Source organism: Humulus lupulus, chromosome 4 (genome assembly GCF_963169125.1).
Source record: "Humulus lupulus chromosome 4, drHumLupu1.1, whole genome shotgun sequence".
NCBI classification, from domain to species: Eukaryota; Viridiplantae; Streptophyta; class Magnoliopsida; order Rosales; family Cannabaceae; genus Humulus; species Humulus lupulus.
The window spans coordinates 12,544,705-12,564,890 of NC_084796.1; the positions used below are offsets into that span (position 1 = coordinate 12,544,705).

The 20,186-nt window shown below is 32.4% G+C and overlaps 1 protein-coding gene across 1 annotated transcript; it reads right to left on the bottom strand.

The window, feature by feature from the left end:
• Positions 1–4,007: 4,007 nt before the first annotated feature.
• On the bottom strand, positions 4,008–9,182 carry LOC133829976 (uncharacterized). The gene is made up of 11 exons (XM_062259848.1): positions 8,816–9,182; positions 8,143–8,331; positions 7,935–7,988; positions 7,495–7,605; positions 6,600–6,662; positions 6,206–6,460; positions 5,888–6,034; positions 5,775–5,802; positions 5,457–5,527; positions 4,730–4,789; positions 4,008–4,390 (listed from the first exon to the last, which is right to left on the bottom strand). The coding sequence occupies exons 1-11, from the start codon at positions 9,023–9,025 to the stop codon at positions 4,322–4,324; spliced, it is 1,257 nt and encodes a 418-aa protein (XP_062115832.1). The 5' UTR covers positions 9,026–9,182; the 3' UTR covers positions 4,008–4,321.
• Between the last annotated feature and the right edge of the window lie 11,004 nt (positions 9,183–20,186).

Below are 20,186 nucleotides of genomic sequence, written 5' to 3' on the forward strand. Positions count from 1 at the left end.
ACCTAACATATACAAACAAATCAATTTTGTCAATATTATTGCTTGTAAGGTTTTCATTAATTTATAAATTAAAAATACAATGCCAAAATATAAATATGGCTAAAAAATATGTCAAAATTACTCTATCATTATTGTAGTGTTAATTAATATGATTTTTAAGAATTAGAGAAGGCTTAAGACGTCATATTAGTACTTAAGGAATACAAAAGTAATTAAAAATAGAAAAAGAAAAAAGACACTTTTATTTTATATCAATCGATAGTGCCAATATCCCCTTCATAAAAATTGTTATGAAAACAAAAATATTATTTTGATTTTCAACTTTTTGAAATAGAAAAATTGAATGAATAACTTTATTATTATTTGTTTTTTTAGTTGATATAGACACACATGTGCGTAGTAACATGCGGTTTTTTGTTTGGAAAATAAATGTAGTTGAAGCTTATCGCTTTTTAAAAATTTGCCATGATAATTTTTTAAAACAAAAATAATTTTTCCATGTAAACTTTCACCGAAAATTTCATATATTTTTCTATTTTCCCTAAAAAAAAATAACCAATAAATATTTTTTTTATACAATATATATTTCATTTTTTGTTTTCAAATAACATAAAAAATGGGAAGTTTTTTTGTTTTGTAAAGTGTATGGTCATAACTTCTAAATTTGTATTATTTTGGGTGGCTATGGATTTTGATTTTGTTTGTGTGTAGACAAAAAAAAGGGACAGTAAACAAGACAACTTGTTATCCTCAAAATAAATTTATACATATAAAACAAAAATAAAGACAACTTGGCATTAGTTGGAAATTTATAAGAGGCCAGGTCAAAAATTACTACTAAGCTGGCTTTGCATGTGATTTTTTTGTTCTCATTTCTCTTAGAGAAAATCACCAAAACTATCAAAACACATGAAAGTGGTGGCAATAACTAGAATAGGGTACAAGTTACAAAAATGTCTACTATTATAACTTATAAGGTTAAGACAGGATATAATAACCTTCTCAAAGGCAATAATAGAAATTAAACGGGAAATAAATAGATAGATATAGGAGTTTTAGGGACAAATGACTCTCATATAACTAAATTTTATTACACTTTTGCCATGACTAACAATTGTAGAAGTTAACCATTGGTGGTAGTGGCACCATGACAAATGATGACCCTTGTATGATTTTCTTGTTTGCCATCCAAAGATCCAATTCCACCAGTTTTTGTGAGGTTCTTAAAAATATCACCCTTCCAAGTGGACCATTCCTTTTGATGGTGGACTTTATCAAGAAAGCATAAAACATATTCATTTTAAATCTCTTTATAGTGTCAGTAGATTTCTGAAATAGCAATGATAAAATATGCACCTAAACATTACACATAATGATGTGATAATTTAACTATGTCTAATATTTAGATGCATATTTTAAGTGCATTTATCATTACTCTTCTTGAAATAGCGCTAAAATGATCCTTAATGGTATGTGAAAGTAAGTAGTAACCTTTTTAATATTACATATTACCAAATATACCCTTTAGTAAATTACATTGATACTATTATGTTCTAAATATTTTAATATTAAGGTATATGTATATTAGTTTTTATTTTAAAATTATTTTGATTTATTTTTTATTTTTTATGGGTTGTTGGTATATCATTTTTCAACTAGTGTATGTATTTTTTGTGGGATGGTATATCAAATTGTATGGTTAATATTATATAAAGATTACATATTTATTTTAACTATTGTTAACACAGTGTATGAATTGTTTATTCATTATTGTTATTTCATATCAATTGATTTTGTTTTATTTTTATTTTTAAAAAGTTTAAAAGTATATAAGTTTACTAGTATGTTTGTTAATTTGATATATCGTAGTACAACAAATAAATATATCTTGTTATTAAACATATATATCATATATGTACCATAGTATTTTATATACATAAGAAAAAAAATCAATATATCATGATAATAAAATTATATACACTATAAATTTTTTTTAACAAAAATAAAATTGATATATTATTACTCAAAAAAATGTATATACCATGCTAACAAAATTATATACCACCATCAAAATGAATATATTATACTAATAAAATTATACATCACTATTATATTTAACAAGATATAAACTAAATATCTTCAAAAAAATAATATATTATATCACAAAAAATATATATACTGAGTTGGAAAACAATATACCAACACTTAAAAAATGAAAAAAAAAATACTCAAAAAATATATATAACATGCTAACAAAATTATATAGTACCACCATTAAAATGTATATATAACGCTAACAAAATTAAATATCACTATTAAATTGTATATACAATGCTAACAAAATTAGATGCCACTATTATATATAAAAAAATAAATATCTACAAAAAAATGATATACCATACAACAAAAAATATATATACTGAGTTGGAAAATAATATAAGAACAACACTTAAAAATTTATTACTAAAAAAATTTATACACCTTGCTAATAAAATTATATACCACCATTACATATAACAAGATAGAATCTAAATATTATCTAAAAAAAATAATATATAATACTACAATATATATATTTTGAGTTGAAAAATAATATACAAATAAAACTTACAAAATTATTACTAAAAAATGTATATACTATACTAACAAAATTATATACTACCATTCAAATGTATATATAATGATATATACTACCATTATGTATAACAAGATAGAAACTAAATATCATCGAAAAAAATGATATATCATACTACAAAAAACACATACGCTAGTTGGAAAATAATATACCAATAACCCATAAAAAAAATCAATATAACTAATTGAACAAAACTAAAACAAGGGACATTTATTAATTAATATCCTAAAAAGAAGAGGTCATTTGTTATGGGTATCACTTTAATAAAATGCAAATCAGAGATTTAGCTTCTTGATGCTATAATCAAAATATCCCAATTTGTAATTTCTTATTATTTTTATATAGTACTTTATTTTATCAAATATTCTAGCATAAGAAAAGGGAACATTCAAAATCCAAGGTGGGACACTGATAGTGACAAGGAACTAGATACACCGTCCTATAATACTATTCTTAAAATCTTTTTATTATAGAGTTATGAAACAAGTGTATTGCATTGCATGAGATGAGATGAGAACAAAAATAAAATAAAAGGAAAAAGATATGAAGAGGGTCCCTCACTTCCCTTGGTTGGCATTATGTGAAAACCCTAATTTGATAACAACCACAAATGGGACCTGAATTGACCATATGAGGCAAATGACACCAGATCAGCTTCTAACTCTGTAATTAGTTAAGGATTTTCTTTTTTAATAAAAGCTATTAAGACCAGCTTTGCTTCCAAGTGACAACAGCTGGGAGATTTGCTTATAAGCAAAAGCAACCAATCATACATCACATCAAAGGAGGTTCTAACACATACCCATATATATATATATATATAAGTATATAATTATATGCTTAGTTCTGTTCTGTGACAAATGATGCCATCTGTTACAGATAAAGACACCTTATCTTCATCTTCATCCTCAATGGGATTAAATTATAGAAAAGAAAAGTATGTTTTCTAATGTTATCACATATCTTTATAGTATCACTAATTTGTTCCTTTTCAGCTCAGGAAATTATTATACAATTTTACTCCTTTTTAATTTAGCTACACCCCATCTATTTTAATTAATACCAAAATATTATCTGGCTGCACACATGTATTTTGACTAATATCAGAACACACTTGTGTTTTATAAATCAGCTAAAAAAATTATCCCTTAAAACTTGGTCAAATTTTATTTAAATTAAAAGTGTGTTATCACTTTCATTTGTAATCAAGATCATGTTATTAGTCTCAAAAAGTTAAAATAAAATGTTAATGTCATATGCTATATGAGAAAATTTTAATTACAATCACCAAGGAGCAAGGTAGTATTAATCTTATTGTACCCTATATATTATGAAGTACGACAAGAAATGCAAATATTACTGGGAAAAAAAATTGAAAATTGAATGGGGGCCAGTCACCATAGTATTAACTTCCATCCTCTTCATATAGTTTTATCTGTTTATTTCTAGAAGTGATGTTACAAAAATTTAATCAATCAATTAAGCTATTAACTTTCCAAACAAAATTTTATAGCACTCTCTCTGCATGTAACTAATAATCATATGTAGTAGTCTGTGTATTTGCATTCCATCAGGGAAATTCACGGATCATTTTCAAATCTCCAAGACCATTTTTTTCATACCTGTAATTCCAGTTTCACCTTCACTTTTGGAGAAAAATAAATACTCCTTCCATCTCTAGAACCGTTAAACATTGAATCGGAACAGCATCACATCTCCTTCTTGTACAACGTAATCTTTACCCTCCGATCTCAACTGCAACCATCAAAGTAGAGCCAATATTCAGAGCTGCTTTTAATGATGGGCATGCATTCTCTAATTCAAAGGCAGAACATAGGAAGAAAACCTTTAATAACCGAACAACTAAGAGACGCGAATGAGTAAAGAAGTGGACGTTTCTAACCAGTCTTAAGTGCATATTCATAACTTGAAGATGAAAGGCCTATATTTAGTATCTTTTCCTATCTTTCCAATTATATCTGACTTAATGTGAAAGTGAGTAAAGAAGTAGTAAATCTATGATTCTGTCAGGGGTGGGTGGTCAACAATGGCTACTGACTAAGCGAAAATTTAATACTAAAGCCAGAAACTTACGACTCCTTTCTCCCTCGCTGCAGCAAGTGTACCAGCAGCAACGAAATCATCATAAGCCACCTGATTAGGAGAAAAAAAATCATATAATTTTCACAATTAGTAATTGGTCAAAGATATGGTCTTTCGAACAATACTAGCCACTATAATAAAACCTAAAACAGATGCATGCAGCAAATTAAAGTTAAAGGAAGCCAAACTATATTCATTTCCAATAAATTTCTATACATGAATTTATGGCGACCATCAATTGAATGGTAAGCAAACTAGAAAGGAAATATGCTGATGATGCAAAATCTATTTCCAAAGAAATTCAAATTATTAGTTGAATATTTGGATGAATTATGAACGCATCTTTTCCAATACATGTCCAGATAAACTTAGCACCCCAAAAATGTAAAGCACCTGAGATTATCTAGAAAAGCAACAACCAACTACTAACAATTGTTGCATAGCCCTAACAATTCAGGATTTCTAAAAACAATGTGCCTTCTTATCTTTTAATTAGATTTTCCTAATTTCCCCATCAGAATGTTGCCACTGTAAGTATGTAACTTGTACAAACAAATAGTGAAGCTGAAACATAGCATGAACAAGGCACCAAATAATTGCATGCTCATCACATTAGAGTTTCATAATTCAATAATGTACTTCTTTTTTATTATTTCACCTACATGCTCATGAAGAAGGAGAAATCCAAAAAGTAAGAAGTTCTATATATGTAGTTTACCGTCTCAGCACGAATGAAGCCTTTCTCAAAGTCAGAGTGAATGACTCCAGCCGCTTGAGGTGCAGTCATCCCTAATTTCATCAACCAAAATATTAGATAATTTGATATGATGAACAAGTATCCATGCGCAGTCTTTCATCTTTCTGAAATTTCATAGTAGCTCCTATAATTAACAGACTTTAACATCCAATTATTTAATTTTTCCTTTTATTTTCAGAAACATATATATTTACCAAGTAAAGAAAACAAGTACAGACATGAAGTGATGAGAAGGTGTCAAGTAGTATAGAAGTTATGCCAAGCAGAAACAAAGCTAACCTGCAAGTATGGTCCATGCTTTTGTTTCCTGCGAGCAAAGAAAACAAACTATTTAAAGGAAAAAAAAAATTCAAATTTCAAGGAGACCCATATAAAATATCTTCAATCCTCACCTTCTCGCCAGAGGTGAAGTAAGTACGAAGCCCTAAAAGGCTATATGTTGCTCTGATAAGGTTTCCAAGACCACTTTCACTGACACCAAGAGATTGCAAGTATTCTGTTCTTTCTTCAGAAGGAAGCTCAGTTAGTTCAGACTCAACCTGTAAAGAAATATTGGTCATTTACCAAGTGTAACAACTAATTCTAACTCAGATGTCGGCCACTATCGACAGATTTATCTATACAATGAAAGTGAATCCGACAGATTTTAGCAGAAGACAGATGAAAGAGTATGCTAGTTTGTAAGCTTCTTTTGAGTTATATCTCTAAACCTGTGCAGATACTGTCACTAGTCCAGATTGCAACTCGGATGCAAGACCCATCACTTCTTTGACATGCGGATTACTTCCAGGATCAGCTACATCAGTTTCTGCAACATTGGCTACATATATAATAGGTTTCATTGTAAGCAGGCAAAGATGCTTCACAGCTTCTTTCTCAAAATCTGTTATAGTAACTGATCGTGCTGGTTTGCCATCCAGAAGTGCAATCTTAATTTTTTCCAAGGCAGAACGTTCCGCATCCTCCTGAAATATCAGTTTAATTTAGTTTCAAAACTAGCCTTGGTGCTAATACAATAAAAGGGTGTAGGGATCCAGGGGTAGGACAACAGGAGAAAGATTATGTGCTTTTAATACCGAGAGCAAGAAAAGTTGGAACACTTGCCTTAACTTTAGATTGTGAATCCCTTCCCTTGCTTTTTTTTAGCTTATCCAGCCTTTTCTCAATCTGCATTCTTGTAGAAGGTAAAATTTAGTTCAATCAGTTTATTTGATCCTAATAAACTTTAATAGGGCCAAAAACAGAATAAAAATGATCATTCGTGATAAATTAATTCAAGAAATGTAGCTGAAAGTTAGAAGTGCTTTTCATGCAATAAGATTCTTTTAAAGATTACAACCACCAATGATTAACTAATCAAGGCATTGCCAATAACTTTTCACTCATCATTGGCAGACCAAGATGGTGACTAGGGGGGGCAGCTGCCCCCTCTCAAATATTTTGAATTTTATTTTACATGTAATTAATTTGATAGTTTAGTCCCCTATTTGAACATTTATATGAATTTGCCTCCTCTAACATATATATTTTTACATTTTACCTCTTAATTTGTATATTTTATACAATTATCTCATTTTTGCTCCCGGTAAAATAAAATCTTGAGGCATCATACAATATAACCAAAAAATACAGTCAGTATATGCATATACTGCAGCTCACAGAGTCTAGTGGTCAATAACTTATTGTGAAAAAATATATTCCAAACCAACTAATGTAAACATAAGGATAGGGATATCCATTATTTATATCAGATTACCCAATAGTCTATATAGGGAAATAATCAAAGAGATATACAGTCATATTAGATTATGTATTAAATTTTACAATATTTGAGAGACAAGAAACTCTAAGAAGTTATTAGGAAGAATAAAGAGAACAAACTATGGACTCAGTTACTTGACCACCTACCCCTCATGGTGATATTAAACTATTAATCTGACTACATAAATTGAACCAGAGAAATAGTCTGAGTGCATCAAGTAAGCTTTAAGTAGCAAACCTGGTCAAGATCTGAGAAAACAAGCTCTAAGTTGATAACATCTATGTCAGACCTGGGATCAACTTTTCCATTAACATGAATGACATCATTGTCTTCAAAGCATCGAACAACCTGCAACAACAATCATTTGGCCCACGATAACGCTGACACAGTCCAAAAGCACTAGCTAGTACTAACATCTAAACAATATACAATTAAAAAATATTTATAATAGAAAGGGGTGAATTTCCAAAAGAAGTATCTTGAATCAGTTTTCTTCTACTACTAAGCAGAATAATGGTTGCAAAGCAATAAAATTAGTTCATCCTACATAATAATTAAACTCTCAGAAACAGCTGATCACACAATAATTAAAACAGGCAACAAATATTCATCACAGACAAAAGTTTCAGTGAAAGAAACATAAACAATAACTTGAAGTTAAAACCGTGGATAAGTACCTGAAGCAAGGAGTCAACTTCACGAATGTGTGACAGAAATTTATTACCTAAGCCCTGGAATATTGAGAATGGGAGTTAGATAAAGTATATTTACCACAACATACTCTTACCATAACTTTACAAGCAGAACACTAGAAATAAAAAGAAAAAACAAAGTGATTGGCTATGCAGTCAAAACAGATACACTATACTGGCTGAGAAGTCTCACCTCTCCCTGACTAGCACCCTTGACAAGCCCAGCAATATCTACAAATTCTATAGATGCTGGAACTGCTCGTTGAGATTTGCTTAAATCAGAAAGCACATTAAGACGTGGATCCGGAACTGCAACAATTCCTACATTTGGCTCTATTGTACAAAATGGAAAATTGGCAGCTTGAGCCTTTCCATTCTCCACCTGCACGTAAGAAACCACTTTATATTATCATTTTTATTAGATTCACTTTGTAACAGTGATAAGCAAAGCCACAGACATAATTGAATTTCCAGAACTTTGAAACCACCTTAACAACTTACACACTAGGTTCTAACTACTACTCTAGATAAGCACACTAAATGCCTAAAGTTCACAAATGAGTAAATAACCCAGCAAAATGTGTTGACAATGACTTATTTTCAGATTATAATTATGATTTAAAAGCTGAATATGCCAGAATTGAAATGTACCCAATTGAAGGAACAAATTATGTAAACCATTTATCTCCAACATATATATGTGTATCCTATCAAATTTTAATCTGAAACATAGCAACGACCCAGAATGAAACTACAGCCAAATAAGACACCCAATTGGCAATTAAAGGAAACAAGCAGAAAAGAACAAAGAAAACCATTTCTGGGTTATTAACATACAAAGCAAGCTCAACAAGAAAACTACTTACAACGGCATTAAAGAGAGTGGATTTGCCAACATTAGGTAGGCCAACGATGCCGGCTTTGAGGCTCATGCATATCCTAGATGAAGAAAATGGCCGTGCTCTACCGAACCCACCGCCGCCGATTACACAAAACATTAGCTGGCAATGATGTCTGTGCTGCTTCAGGGGAGCAAGCAGAGATGGCATTAAGTGAGTACAACCTATTCTCGCCATTATTGGGTTTGATATGTGCTCTGTGAGCGTAAGCCTGGTTCTTCAGCCTGTTAATTGTTTAGTTAAAAAAAAAGGCCGTTTCTCAGTGGAGAATGGAGAAGACACAACAAAACTTGGAAGGAACCGCAAATCCTACGAACTTGGATTTCCGCCTCTCACTTGGTTCTGTGTTTTTAGTACGATTTTATACATCCACAAGGACCATAACCATAAGTGTGTTGTCGTTTTCTACAAACGACGTCGTTTTTTAACTTGTGTGATTTTTTTTTCCTTTTGAAAAAATGATAATAATCACTATTATAACTAATATCTACGAAATTTCATTATTAAGTTATGTTTAGCTAGACCATCAGCTGTTTTATTATAAATGCGACTAAACTAAAAAGTGTATCACGCCATATTTGGAGTTTCTTTTTGTATATTATATGGATGATCCGATCCGCAAGGACTATGATTGGGAATTGTTTGATCGTCTTTCTCCGAAGAAGAGACGAAACATAATCAACTTGAATTCGGCACAACTATTCAAAATCTTAATGAAAGACTGGATTTGTTATTTCATGTTTGCTTTTCGTGAAAAAATAGCAATTGAAGCGAAGGGTTTCTTCAAACAACAAGGACTAACATGATAAATAGTTGTGAAAATTACATATTATATGGGAATTTTAATAGATTGTGCAAAAATATGGCTTTTTTTCAAGAAAAGTTAATCTATAGCTTTTTTTGTTTTAATTTCACTTTTATGGGTTTAGTTTCTCATATTTTTGTAATAAAAGTTTGTTTATGCCATATTTTCACTCTTAATCAAGTTTTATGAATTTGGAAGGGTATGTTTGTAATTTGATTATTTTTTTATATTAATTTTATATAACTATTTTTATATTAAATTTTTCCATGGATGTTTTGCAAAAAATTTTTTTTTGCAATATGAATTGTGTTTATTATTTTTTTTATTTATTGTAAATATTTTTTTTCTTTTTTTTTTAGGTTGTACGTTTTTTTTTAAAACCTGGGTAGGGTAACCAGTTACTTAATTAATTTTTTAAAGTTATGTAAAAAAAATCCTACAGCTAGCTTAAATAACATTTATCTAGAGGGGTAACCAGTTACTTGTTTGTGTTTTTTCACATTTATGTAAAAAATAATATTAGAGGCTAAATAACATGTATCAGGAGGGGTAACCAGTTACAGTGCGATAAGTAACTTAATGCCATAAGAGGGGTAACCAGTTATCATAAGAGGTTAACGAGTCACTCATATTAGAAATGAAAAAAAAAACATCACATTTGAAGGAAAAAAAAGAAGAAGAGTAAGTATGATTTAGTAACCTAGGTAACCAGTTACCATATAGAACCCATAAATATACACACACATCAGAATGTGAAGGTAACCAGTTACCTCCTAAAATATACAAACAAACAACGTAAAGGTAACCAGTTACCTCAGATCTCAAGACAGAAAAAAAAAAAAAAAACCAGATCTGATCACGAACCAACCTCCTCCCTCACCTCCGACCACCACCAGAAACCCCCATCCCCTACGCAAAATACCCCGTCTCAAACCCAGCCATGCCCGTTGTTTTGCACAGATCCGAGCACCACAAATCGAACACAACCCAAGCGCCACCCTTCTTCCTCGCCTCCGACCACCACTAGAACATTCCTCACCTCAGCCTATCCTCGTCGTTTTGGATTTGGGGGCTCGCGAATGGAATCGCGCAGAAATGCGCGGATTGAGTTTGTGTTCGTCGATGGTGCGGCTGGGGTGTTCTTGGCTGAGTTTCATGGAGGTGCGTGCCTAAGGTGGTGAAGGTGGCTGGGTTTCAAGGAGGTGCACTTGGGGTGTTCTTGGCGGGTGGTAAGGGGGTGGTCGGAGATGATGGTGGAGATGGTGAGGCAGCCGAGTGGAGGAGTAGTTGGGTTTCACGGAGGTGTGGCTGGGGTGTTCTTGGTAGGTAGTGAGGGTGGGTGGCCGGAGATGATGGTGGAGATGGTGAGGCAGCCGAGTGGAGGAGTTTTGGCTATGGTGGAGATAGTGAGGCGGCTAGGGCAAAATGAAAGAGAAGATGGACTTGACTGAAGGAGTTTTGGCTATGTTAATTACTATAGTACCCCTCCTTTTGCTCATTTGTTTTGATTAATTTTGATTTCCAATATGAGATTAGTTTTCCCATAAACTAAGTTTTCTTAATTAAATTTTCCCATACAAATTAAAGAAAGTTGAACTCCCATATTTTTGCACATTGATGGCTAAAAGCCATATTTTTGAAAAATCCCCTAAATAGTTTAGTTAGAAAACTAGACAAAAAAGACCTTAAAATCATAAAACAAAAATTCTAATCCATTTAGGTATACAAACTTTTTATTGAATACCCAAACTAAGAGAGTCAAAAAGTGCAATTTGAATTAGAAGTTCACATGCTTGAGCTCAATTAAGTTCTACCAAAAAGCAAGAGATTTCGTCTGAAGGACCAATAGGCTGCCTGAAAAGGTTAAAGATAATTTCTAACTTTTTGAGTTAAAAGAGAGATAAAGAGAATTGACAAAATATTATGAGAACTAGAATATTGCCTAACACCGTTAGACAAATGTTGAACAATAAATAAAGCATTAGTCTCAATAGAAAATAAGTAAATCAATATGTTGTGTCCAAATCAAACTCTGTAGTAAAGAATTGAGCCTCCATGTCTTTAGCAGAAAGGCAGCCAATTAGATTAGAGGTATTGAAAGAACAACCATTAGCTGCCTATAGGAATTGCATATAATGGCTCATATGCCTTTTGTTTGGCAACTTGAATCTATAGCGCCATCTACACTTACACTATGTTGGTACAGAGGAGAAAGGGGTGGATGGAGACGAGCGGAGGGAGAGAGATGAAGGAAGAGAGAGAATTCCTTATTTGGTAAGAGGGAGAGATGAAAGGAGAGGAGAGATGGAGGGAGACCCTCTTCCTCCAAATTACTAAAATTCAATTCTCCCCTTTTGGAAGGATTCAAGAAAAATAACCAAAATATGTAAGATACCATTATTATCATTTAAAAAAAGTAACAAATATTTATGTTACAAATGACAAAATGGTAATTTGAATAATTATTCTCCTCTTCGTTCTTCCAACATCACCCCTCATACCAAACAACATAAGAAAAGCTACAACTGCGCCTGCCACCCGACGCCTGTCAGCAGCCACCTACAGCAGCTGTGTGCGCGCCTCAGGTTGCATGCAGCAACTCACTCTCCCAAACAGCTCCGGCCCAAATTTTCCCCAGCTGCCATAGTACGCCTAGCCTAATCTTTTAAGCACTTTGGGCCTTGCACATTCCTATTTTAAGCTTTAAAGCTCTTTTTTTTTTGTGTTTTAGAAAAATGTCATATTGACTATGCACCAAAATAACTAGGTTAATATTTATAATAAGATTTGATTTTTTAAAATCATATTTTATTATTAATATTTCAGATTTATTTTGTAAACATCATTTTGTTATTTAATTTCTTTTGTCTTTTTCTCCCTCTATAAATAGGGACCCTCATTTCATATTTACCATGTAATTTTTAGGTAGCAAAACTCTACCAAATTTTAGTCTCATTTCTCATATTTTCTCTATAGAATTTCATGAGAATGTCGAGCATAATAGACTTAACATTCTTAGGAAGGTTAGGATGATTATATATGCACTATGACTTTGTTTAGTATTTTTTATTCACAATGTGCTTAAAGTTTATATATTTGAGTGATTTATTATCTTTCATCTCTATTTCTTCATCTTGTTATCTTTATTTATGTTTACTAATAGTATATAGATTTTGTCAAGCACTTTCTATGTATTATCAAATTAGTGAAAATAATATAGATAATATCTTTATCATTTTCTCCACCTCATTCATACATATTTACTTTTGCTAAATCTATATAGAATTAGTCATGTTCTTTCTATGTATTTTATAAATAGTAAAAGTAATATTTGTGTTAGGTTTTATGTCCAATCTTTTATTGCATTATTGCCAATGGTATAATGTCATTTTTAGATTTCTCATAAGATTTATCTCATCCTTCTATGGTAAAGAATAGTAATTACTTGAATACATTTTTTGTTAAATATATTTGTGCTTCAATGTTATATATTCAAAATGAATAGTTGGGATATGAACTATCCATTTGTGTAATTTTTGTAAATCAAATATCCAAATAAATAAGTATGCATATTGATGACTCTTGATCCTTCATACTTGTTACCTATTTTTACATCACACTTTAGTCTATCTCTATTTCTAATATTTAAATCTAAAAAACAACAAAAATATCACTTGTTCTATTTTCCTCATATTATTTATCTCTAAACTTTATTTATTGATTAACTTTATTTCTTTGCCTACTTGTGGAATCGACCGCCCGATCTATACTACAACCATCGCTTAGTGGATGCACGTTTTGGGCGTTAAACAAATTTTGGCGTCATTGACGGGGAGGTAATAGTGAAAAAAAAAAGTTTTCAATAAATTTTGCAAAAGAGGTAAGTAATTATATCTTTTTCTTTTTGTGTGTATTTCTCTAGGATTTTTTTTTTAGATTTTTCCTATTTACTCAAAAAAAAAATCAATATCATTTTTTTATTGTTCATTTTTAGTTAGTTTTTCATTTTTTTTACATTGTTGTGCTATAAGAAAAAAATATTGTTATCCTTTCTTTTATAGGATTTGTTAGTTTGATTCTTAGTTTATTTTGTTGTTATTTTTTTTTGTTAGTTTTCTTTTTTTTTCCTCTTTTTATTTATTATTGTTGTAAAAAAAATTTAAAAATAAAAATAAAATGCTTGTTGTGTGAGTATTTAGTTTTTTTTTTGTTAATTTATTTTTGGTAGCTTATTTTATTTTATTTCTTTTTTTCTATTAAAAAAACTTAAAAAAAACAAATTGGTTGTTTATCTTTTGCTAGTTTAGTTTTCATTTATTATTTTTATTTTAATTATTTATGTTTAGGAATTTGTTATATATATTTTTTCTATATCTTACTTTTGTGCTATTTTTTTATGTGTTTGTAGGATTACTCAAGTTTTTTTTTGTTTACTTAGTTTTTCCTTGTCTTTAAAAAAAAAATGTTACTTTCTTATAATTTTTTTTAGCTATTTTATTTATTTGTGTTTTTTATTTTCCTATATATATTAGGCTTTTTGAGCATCTTATTTCTTTTTGTTTTGATAATTTTTTTTCTTTGTTATTATTATTAGTTTTATTTTTTTTGATTTTTGAGCAAAGCTTGTTTTGTCAACATAAGCAATTTTTGCTTAAAGGCCAATTTGATGAAGTTCCATCTATCCTTACTTAGTAATCTCGGGGAGTTCTAGTAAGTTTTGGTTGTAAGAGGACCGTTTTTGTGAATTGTGACCCCTCCACAATTATCTAGTAATTTTTGTGAATCAGAGAACCAAATAAGTATGCATATTGGTGACTCTTGATCCTTCCTACTTGTTATCTATTGTTACATCACACTTTAGTCTATCTCTATTTCTAATCTTTAAATCTCAAAAATAACAAAAATATCACTTGTTCTATTTTCCTCATATTATTTATCTCTAAACTTTATTTATTGATTAACTTTATTTCTTTGCCTCCTTGTGGAATTGACTGCCCGATCTATACTACAACCACTGCTTAGTGGATGCACGTTTTGGGCTTTAAACAAGCTGGAACGATTCAAACCAAGCATCTGGGAGCCAATGGAGGCCTGAGCAGCAACAATCGCCAAAAGCATACATTGCTCCTCAAAATAACATGAAGTCAAGTAATTCTCTTGAGAATACTTTGCAGATGCTTGCACAAACACAAATAGCCTCAACTTAAGAGCTCAAATCTTGTTTCACACAAATGGTAGAGGAAATGAAAGACATGAAAATCCAAATGACAAAGCTAAACACTACTTTGGCAATTCAAGAGCATGGTAGACTTCCCGCTCAACCTCTAATCCATCAAAAAAGGCAACACATGGCCTCCTCCTCTCCAGATACAAATTTCAAAGAGGTTAATGCCATCTCTACTCGAAGTGGTCAAAGTACGGTTTCATCGTTAACTAAGACAACAAGTACGTCAATGCCCGCTCCAGATGATGATGTGCCAATAAGCATTCCAGTAAAGGCACCCTTTCCTCAAGCTTTGAAATCCACTGGAAAGGTACTGGAAAATCATGGTGAAATCCTAGACCTTTTAACACAAGTGAAGATCGACTTGCCATTATTGCATGAATTCAAACAAGTGTCAGCTTATGCCAAGGTTATCAAGGATTTGTGCATTGTTAAAAGAAATCACCATGTCAAGAAAACTGCATTCTTGGCAGAATAAGCTAGCGCGGTAATTGCTGCAAGACACTGCCTAAGTACAAAGATCCTGGTTGTCCCACCATCTCATGCCAAATTGGGGAACATGAATTTGGTCAAGCCCTTCTAGACTTAGGAGTAAGTGTAAATCTCATGCCATATTTAATATACTTGCAATTAGGTCTAGGAGAACTCAAGCCCACATCTGTGGTGCTACAACTGGCCGATCGATCAGTCAAGAAACCTCGGGGAATAGTAGAAGACGTTCTAATTCAATTTGAAAAATACTATTACCCTGTTGATTTTCTCATCTTGGACACTCAATGTGAAGTGAGTATAGAGTCCAAAATTCCCATAATTCTCGATAGACCTTTCCTCGCAACAGCAAATGCACTCATTAACTGTAGGAATGGTCTCATGAAAATCTATTTCAAGAACATGACTCTAGAAGTGAATGTTTTCCACATCGGCAAACAACCACCTGATAACGATGAGTGTTTCCAATCATATCTGATCGATACACTTATTTCGAAAGAGGTCGAAGCAAAATACACGTCTAATCATTTTAATCACCTCTTCCAAATTTCAGAAAGTTCTGAGCCCGATGAGTCTAAAATCAACCCTGAAATTGTCAAACACTCACAGGCTAGAAGAACCATGTTTTGGAATCCAATCTTTGAGGAACTTCCTCAAGATCGAGAAACACCAAAACCCTCCATTGAACAAGCTCCTCAACTAAAGTTGGCACAACTTCCTGAGGGTCTTAAGAATGTTTTCCTGGGAGGTGACAACACTTTTCCTGTCATAATATCCTCCAAGATCAATGCCACACAAGAGTGCCAACTCATCAATGTGTTGCAAGAACAAAGAGATGCATTAGGATGGAAGATAGCTGGCATCAAAGGTATTAGTCCTTTAATTTGCTCCCATCACATTCAATTGGAAGACGGGGCTATACCATGTCGTGACCCTCAAAGAAGATTGAACCCAACGATGAAGGAAGTAGTTAAGACTGAAGTCTTGAAACTTCTTGATTCTGGCATAATCTATCATGTTGCTGACAGTAAATGGGTTAGCCCAACTCAGGTTGTTCCCAAGAAATTAGGGGTAACAGTGGTACAAAATGAAAAAGGAGAACTTGTACCTACCAAGGTCACTACTGGGTGGTGCATGTGCATTGATTATAGAAAATTAAATGCAACCACCCGTAAAGACCATTTTCCACTTCCATTCATCGATCAAATATTGGAACGTGTGGCGGGTCATCCTTTCTATAGTTTTCTCGATGGTTATTCAGGGTATTACCAAATTGAGATTGCCTTAAAAGATTAGGATAAGACCACATTCACTTGTCCTTTTGGTACTTTTGCCTTCCGACATATGCCATTTGGCTTGTGCAATGCTCCACCCACTTTCCATTGATGAATGATGAGCATATTTAGTGATATGATCAAGAAATGTATGGAAGTATTCATGGATGATTTGATAGTCTTTGGAGATTCCTTTGAATCAAGCCTTCTAAATTTAGAGTCTGTGCTTAAACGTTGCATAGAGAAAGGCTTGGTACTCAACTGGGAAAAGTGTCATTTCATGGTGCCATCATGCATAGTCTTGGGGCATGTCGTGTCAGAACGAGGAATTGAGGTTGATCAATCAAAGATTGAACGCATATCAAAATTGCCCACCCCCAAGACTATTAAAGACATTTGATCTTTTCTTGGGCATGCATGATTCTATAGGAGGTTCATACAAAATTTCTTGACAATTGCTCGCCCTTTGTCAAACCTCCTAGCAAAAGATGTTGTGTTCAGTTGGACACTCGAGTGTGAGGAATCTTTCCGAACACTCGTTGCAAAACTCACCTCTGCCCCTATCATTCAGCCACCAGATTGGAACTTATCATTTGAAGTCATGTGTGATGCTAGCAATTATGCTATAGGGGCCGTCTTAGGTCAAAGAAGGGAAGGGAAGCCCTTCGTTGTCTTTTACGCAAGTAGATTTCTTAACAGTGCTCAGATGAACTATTCTACTACTGAAAAAGAGTTACTTGCTGTAGTATTCGCACTTGACAAGTTTTGTTCCTACCTGATTGGTTCACCTATCACAGTCTTTACGGACCATTCCGCCTTAAAATACCTCATTTCCAAAAAGGATGCTAAGGCGCGTTTAATTAGGAGGATCCTTCTGTTACAAGAATTTGATATGACCATAAAGGACAAGAAAGGAGTTGAAAACTTGGTAGCGGACTACTTATCTCGTCTTGAATTTTTTGATTCTGCTGATGGCCCAGCCATTCGAGATGACTTCCCTGATGAACATCTCTTCGCAGTCAAACCCACTAATCTAGACTCTTGGACCATTATCGAACTATACATACAAATTCTTACTAAAACATACATTTGCGAAAATACCATAATTTATTATAAATTTGTAGAAACAAAGGTTACTGTCATAAAAATAAGTAGAATATGGGTACCCATTGTCTTTAAAACAAAAATAACTTAAAATGAAAAGAGTTACATAGAAAATGCAGAAAATACATGTAAAACCATAAAAAAGTAAAATGAGACTACATCCTCGAATCGAATAACGCTCGGCCCCTTGACTCCATTCACCATCGATACACATCCTCTAAGCGTCACGAATCTTACCGCCTCTAAATCTATTCTCCTGCACATAAAACAAAAAGGAATGAGCCTAATGCCCAGCAAGGAAAATCTAACACATAGTCATACACATAAATTTCATAATAAACGTAAAGACATATCATAACACTTAATACATACACTTATTATAATGGCCATTATTACTTGGGGTCCCATAGACTAAACAAGCTTATGCCCATGAGATTAGTGGGGTCCTACTAGCTAAGTAGGCATATGCCCATAATCTTTTTGGGGTCTTGTTAGTCAAATAGGGCATAAGCCCAAGCCTACAAACATACATATTCATAACACATTTAATAACATAAAACATAAGTTTGTGGTATGGTTTGAGACATAGTTTATGGCGAGGAGAATGTGTTCAAAAGTATCATTTTATTAATCTTTAAGTTTAAAATTAATCAAGTTTTAATTAATATTTTAATGGAATTATTGTCATATATTTTATATTTGAAAATATTAATTTTAATTTAATTTGTGGTTAATTTTCAGGAAATAAAATGTATTTTGACACAAAGAAAAAGAAAAAGAAAGAAGAAAGAAAGAATTAAAATTGAAGAAATCATGAAGAAAATGTCATTTTTGACAAAATTAGGCCCAAAACGGCCCAAGCCCAAAGTCTTTAGCAACTAGCCGAGCCCAGCCGAGCCAAGCTGAGTTGGAGCCGCCTGCCACGCTGCCAAGCCGAGCCAACCAGTAGACGCCACCTGTCCCACTCGCCTGACTGCTGTCTCCCACGCGCTTGACGCACTCCACTGCCGAGCCAATCAGTGCGTGACATGTGGCCAGTGTGTCTCCTTTATTGTTGCACTTGTCTCCCACTTTGCACCAATTTTGCAGCCATTTTTTCCACTCTTTAGTACACAATATTACACATTTTGGATCCTATTTTCACTATACATAGAGAGCCAAATGGAGAAAAAAAGAGTATCACATTGTGGAATTAAGAGTGGAGAGTATAGTTAGAGAGAAAAACATTTTTTGTTCTTATTTTTCTTTCATTTCTTTTAGTGAAAACAATGCCTATTTTAGGCTCGAATCTCTTGTGGAAATGCTAGAGTGAAGTTCATGTTTCACATTATATTTTTAATATATTGATTTTTTATTTTGTTCTTCATTTCTATATCTTTGGTACAGTTAAATTTATTTTCTTCTAATTTTTATTCTAAATTTATTAGTGTCTTTTACATAAGTCTAGTCATGCTCTTCTTATGCAATTTAGGCTCTTGATTTGATTTAGGATATTTGTTATATTATATTTTTTTTACTGCATTCTGTCATTGGTATTTTGTCGCTCTAAGGTATATAATATGATAGGTTTTTAAAATTAGAAGTTAGTATAATTTAATTAAGAACATAATTTAAGGTGAGCTTTATTATATATATTTTCCAACTATAATTAGTTGTGTAGAATTATAGTTGAGTGGAATGAATCAATTTTATTAAAATCTATATATGTTGCATGAATGAAACTTATGTCTTCCATATTTTCTCTCTGATTCTAATTCCTCAATTTTGTTTATTTAGTATTTTAAAAAATATATATTCTTTTTCAAAGTTACATTATTTCAAAGTTTATTATTTCTAATTTACTAATCTTTCTTTTCACTTGTATTTTACCTCTTTGTGGATACGACATAACCCGATTACTACTGTGACCGCTTAGGATTTATTGGGCGATATCAGGTGGCAAGATTGTAGTCAACGAATTTTTCTTTATAATTGCTAAAATGACTTGTCATCCTTACAAGAAAATAGCACATGACCAATAGATTCTCATGTTGCACCACATAAAAAACACTATAAAGGGTTGTGGCCACATGCAAAACCTATTGGGTAACCTGTTGTAAATGCTAAAATCTATAATCATTGAAGATGATTATCGTGGGCTCTGATAACTTATAAAACAAAGATAAAAGAGAAACTGAAAATTTTTGGGACATTGTGGTGCTAGCCAAAGGCACTCCGACGATCACGTCAGTGCACTTGTAATGAAAATCCTCCCTTGCTACAACCCTAAGAGGTGGTCTATATAGACATCTCAAAAGACCATTTCCAGGCACCGCTCTCTTTTACATGAGAATTGGTCTCTCCTCCTATTTCTGAGAAAGATTGTTACGTAGTTGGAGAATGGACTCACTCCTTTCTTGCCATGTACTATCAATTTCAAAGCTCATCTTAGATGTGGGTAAG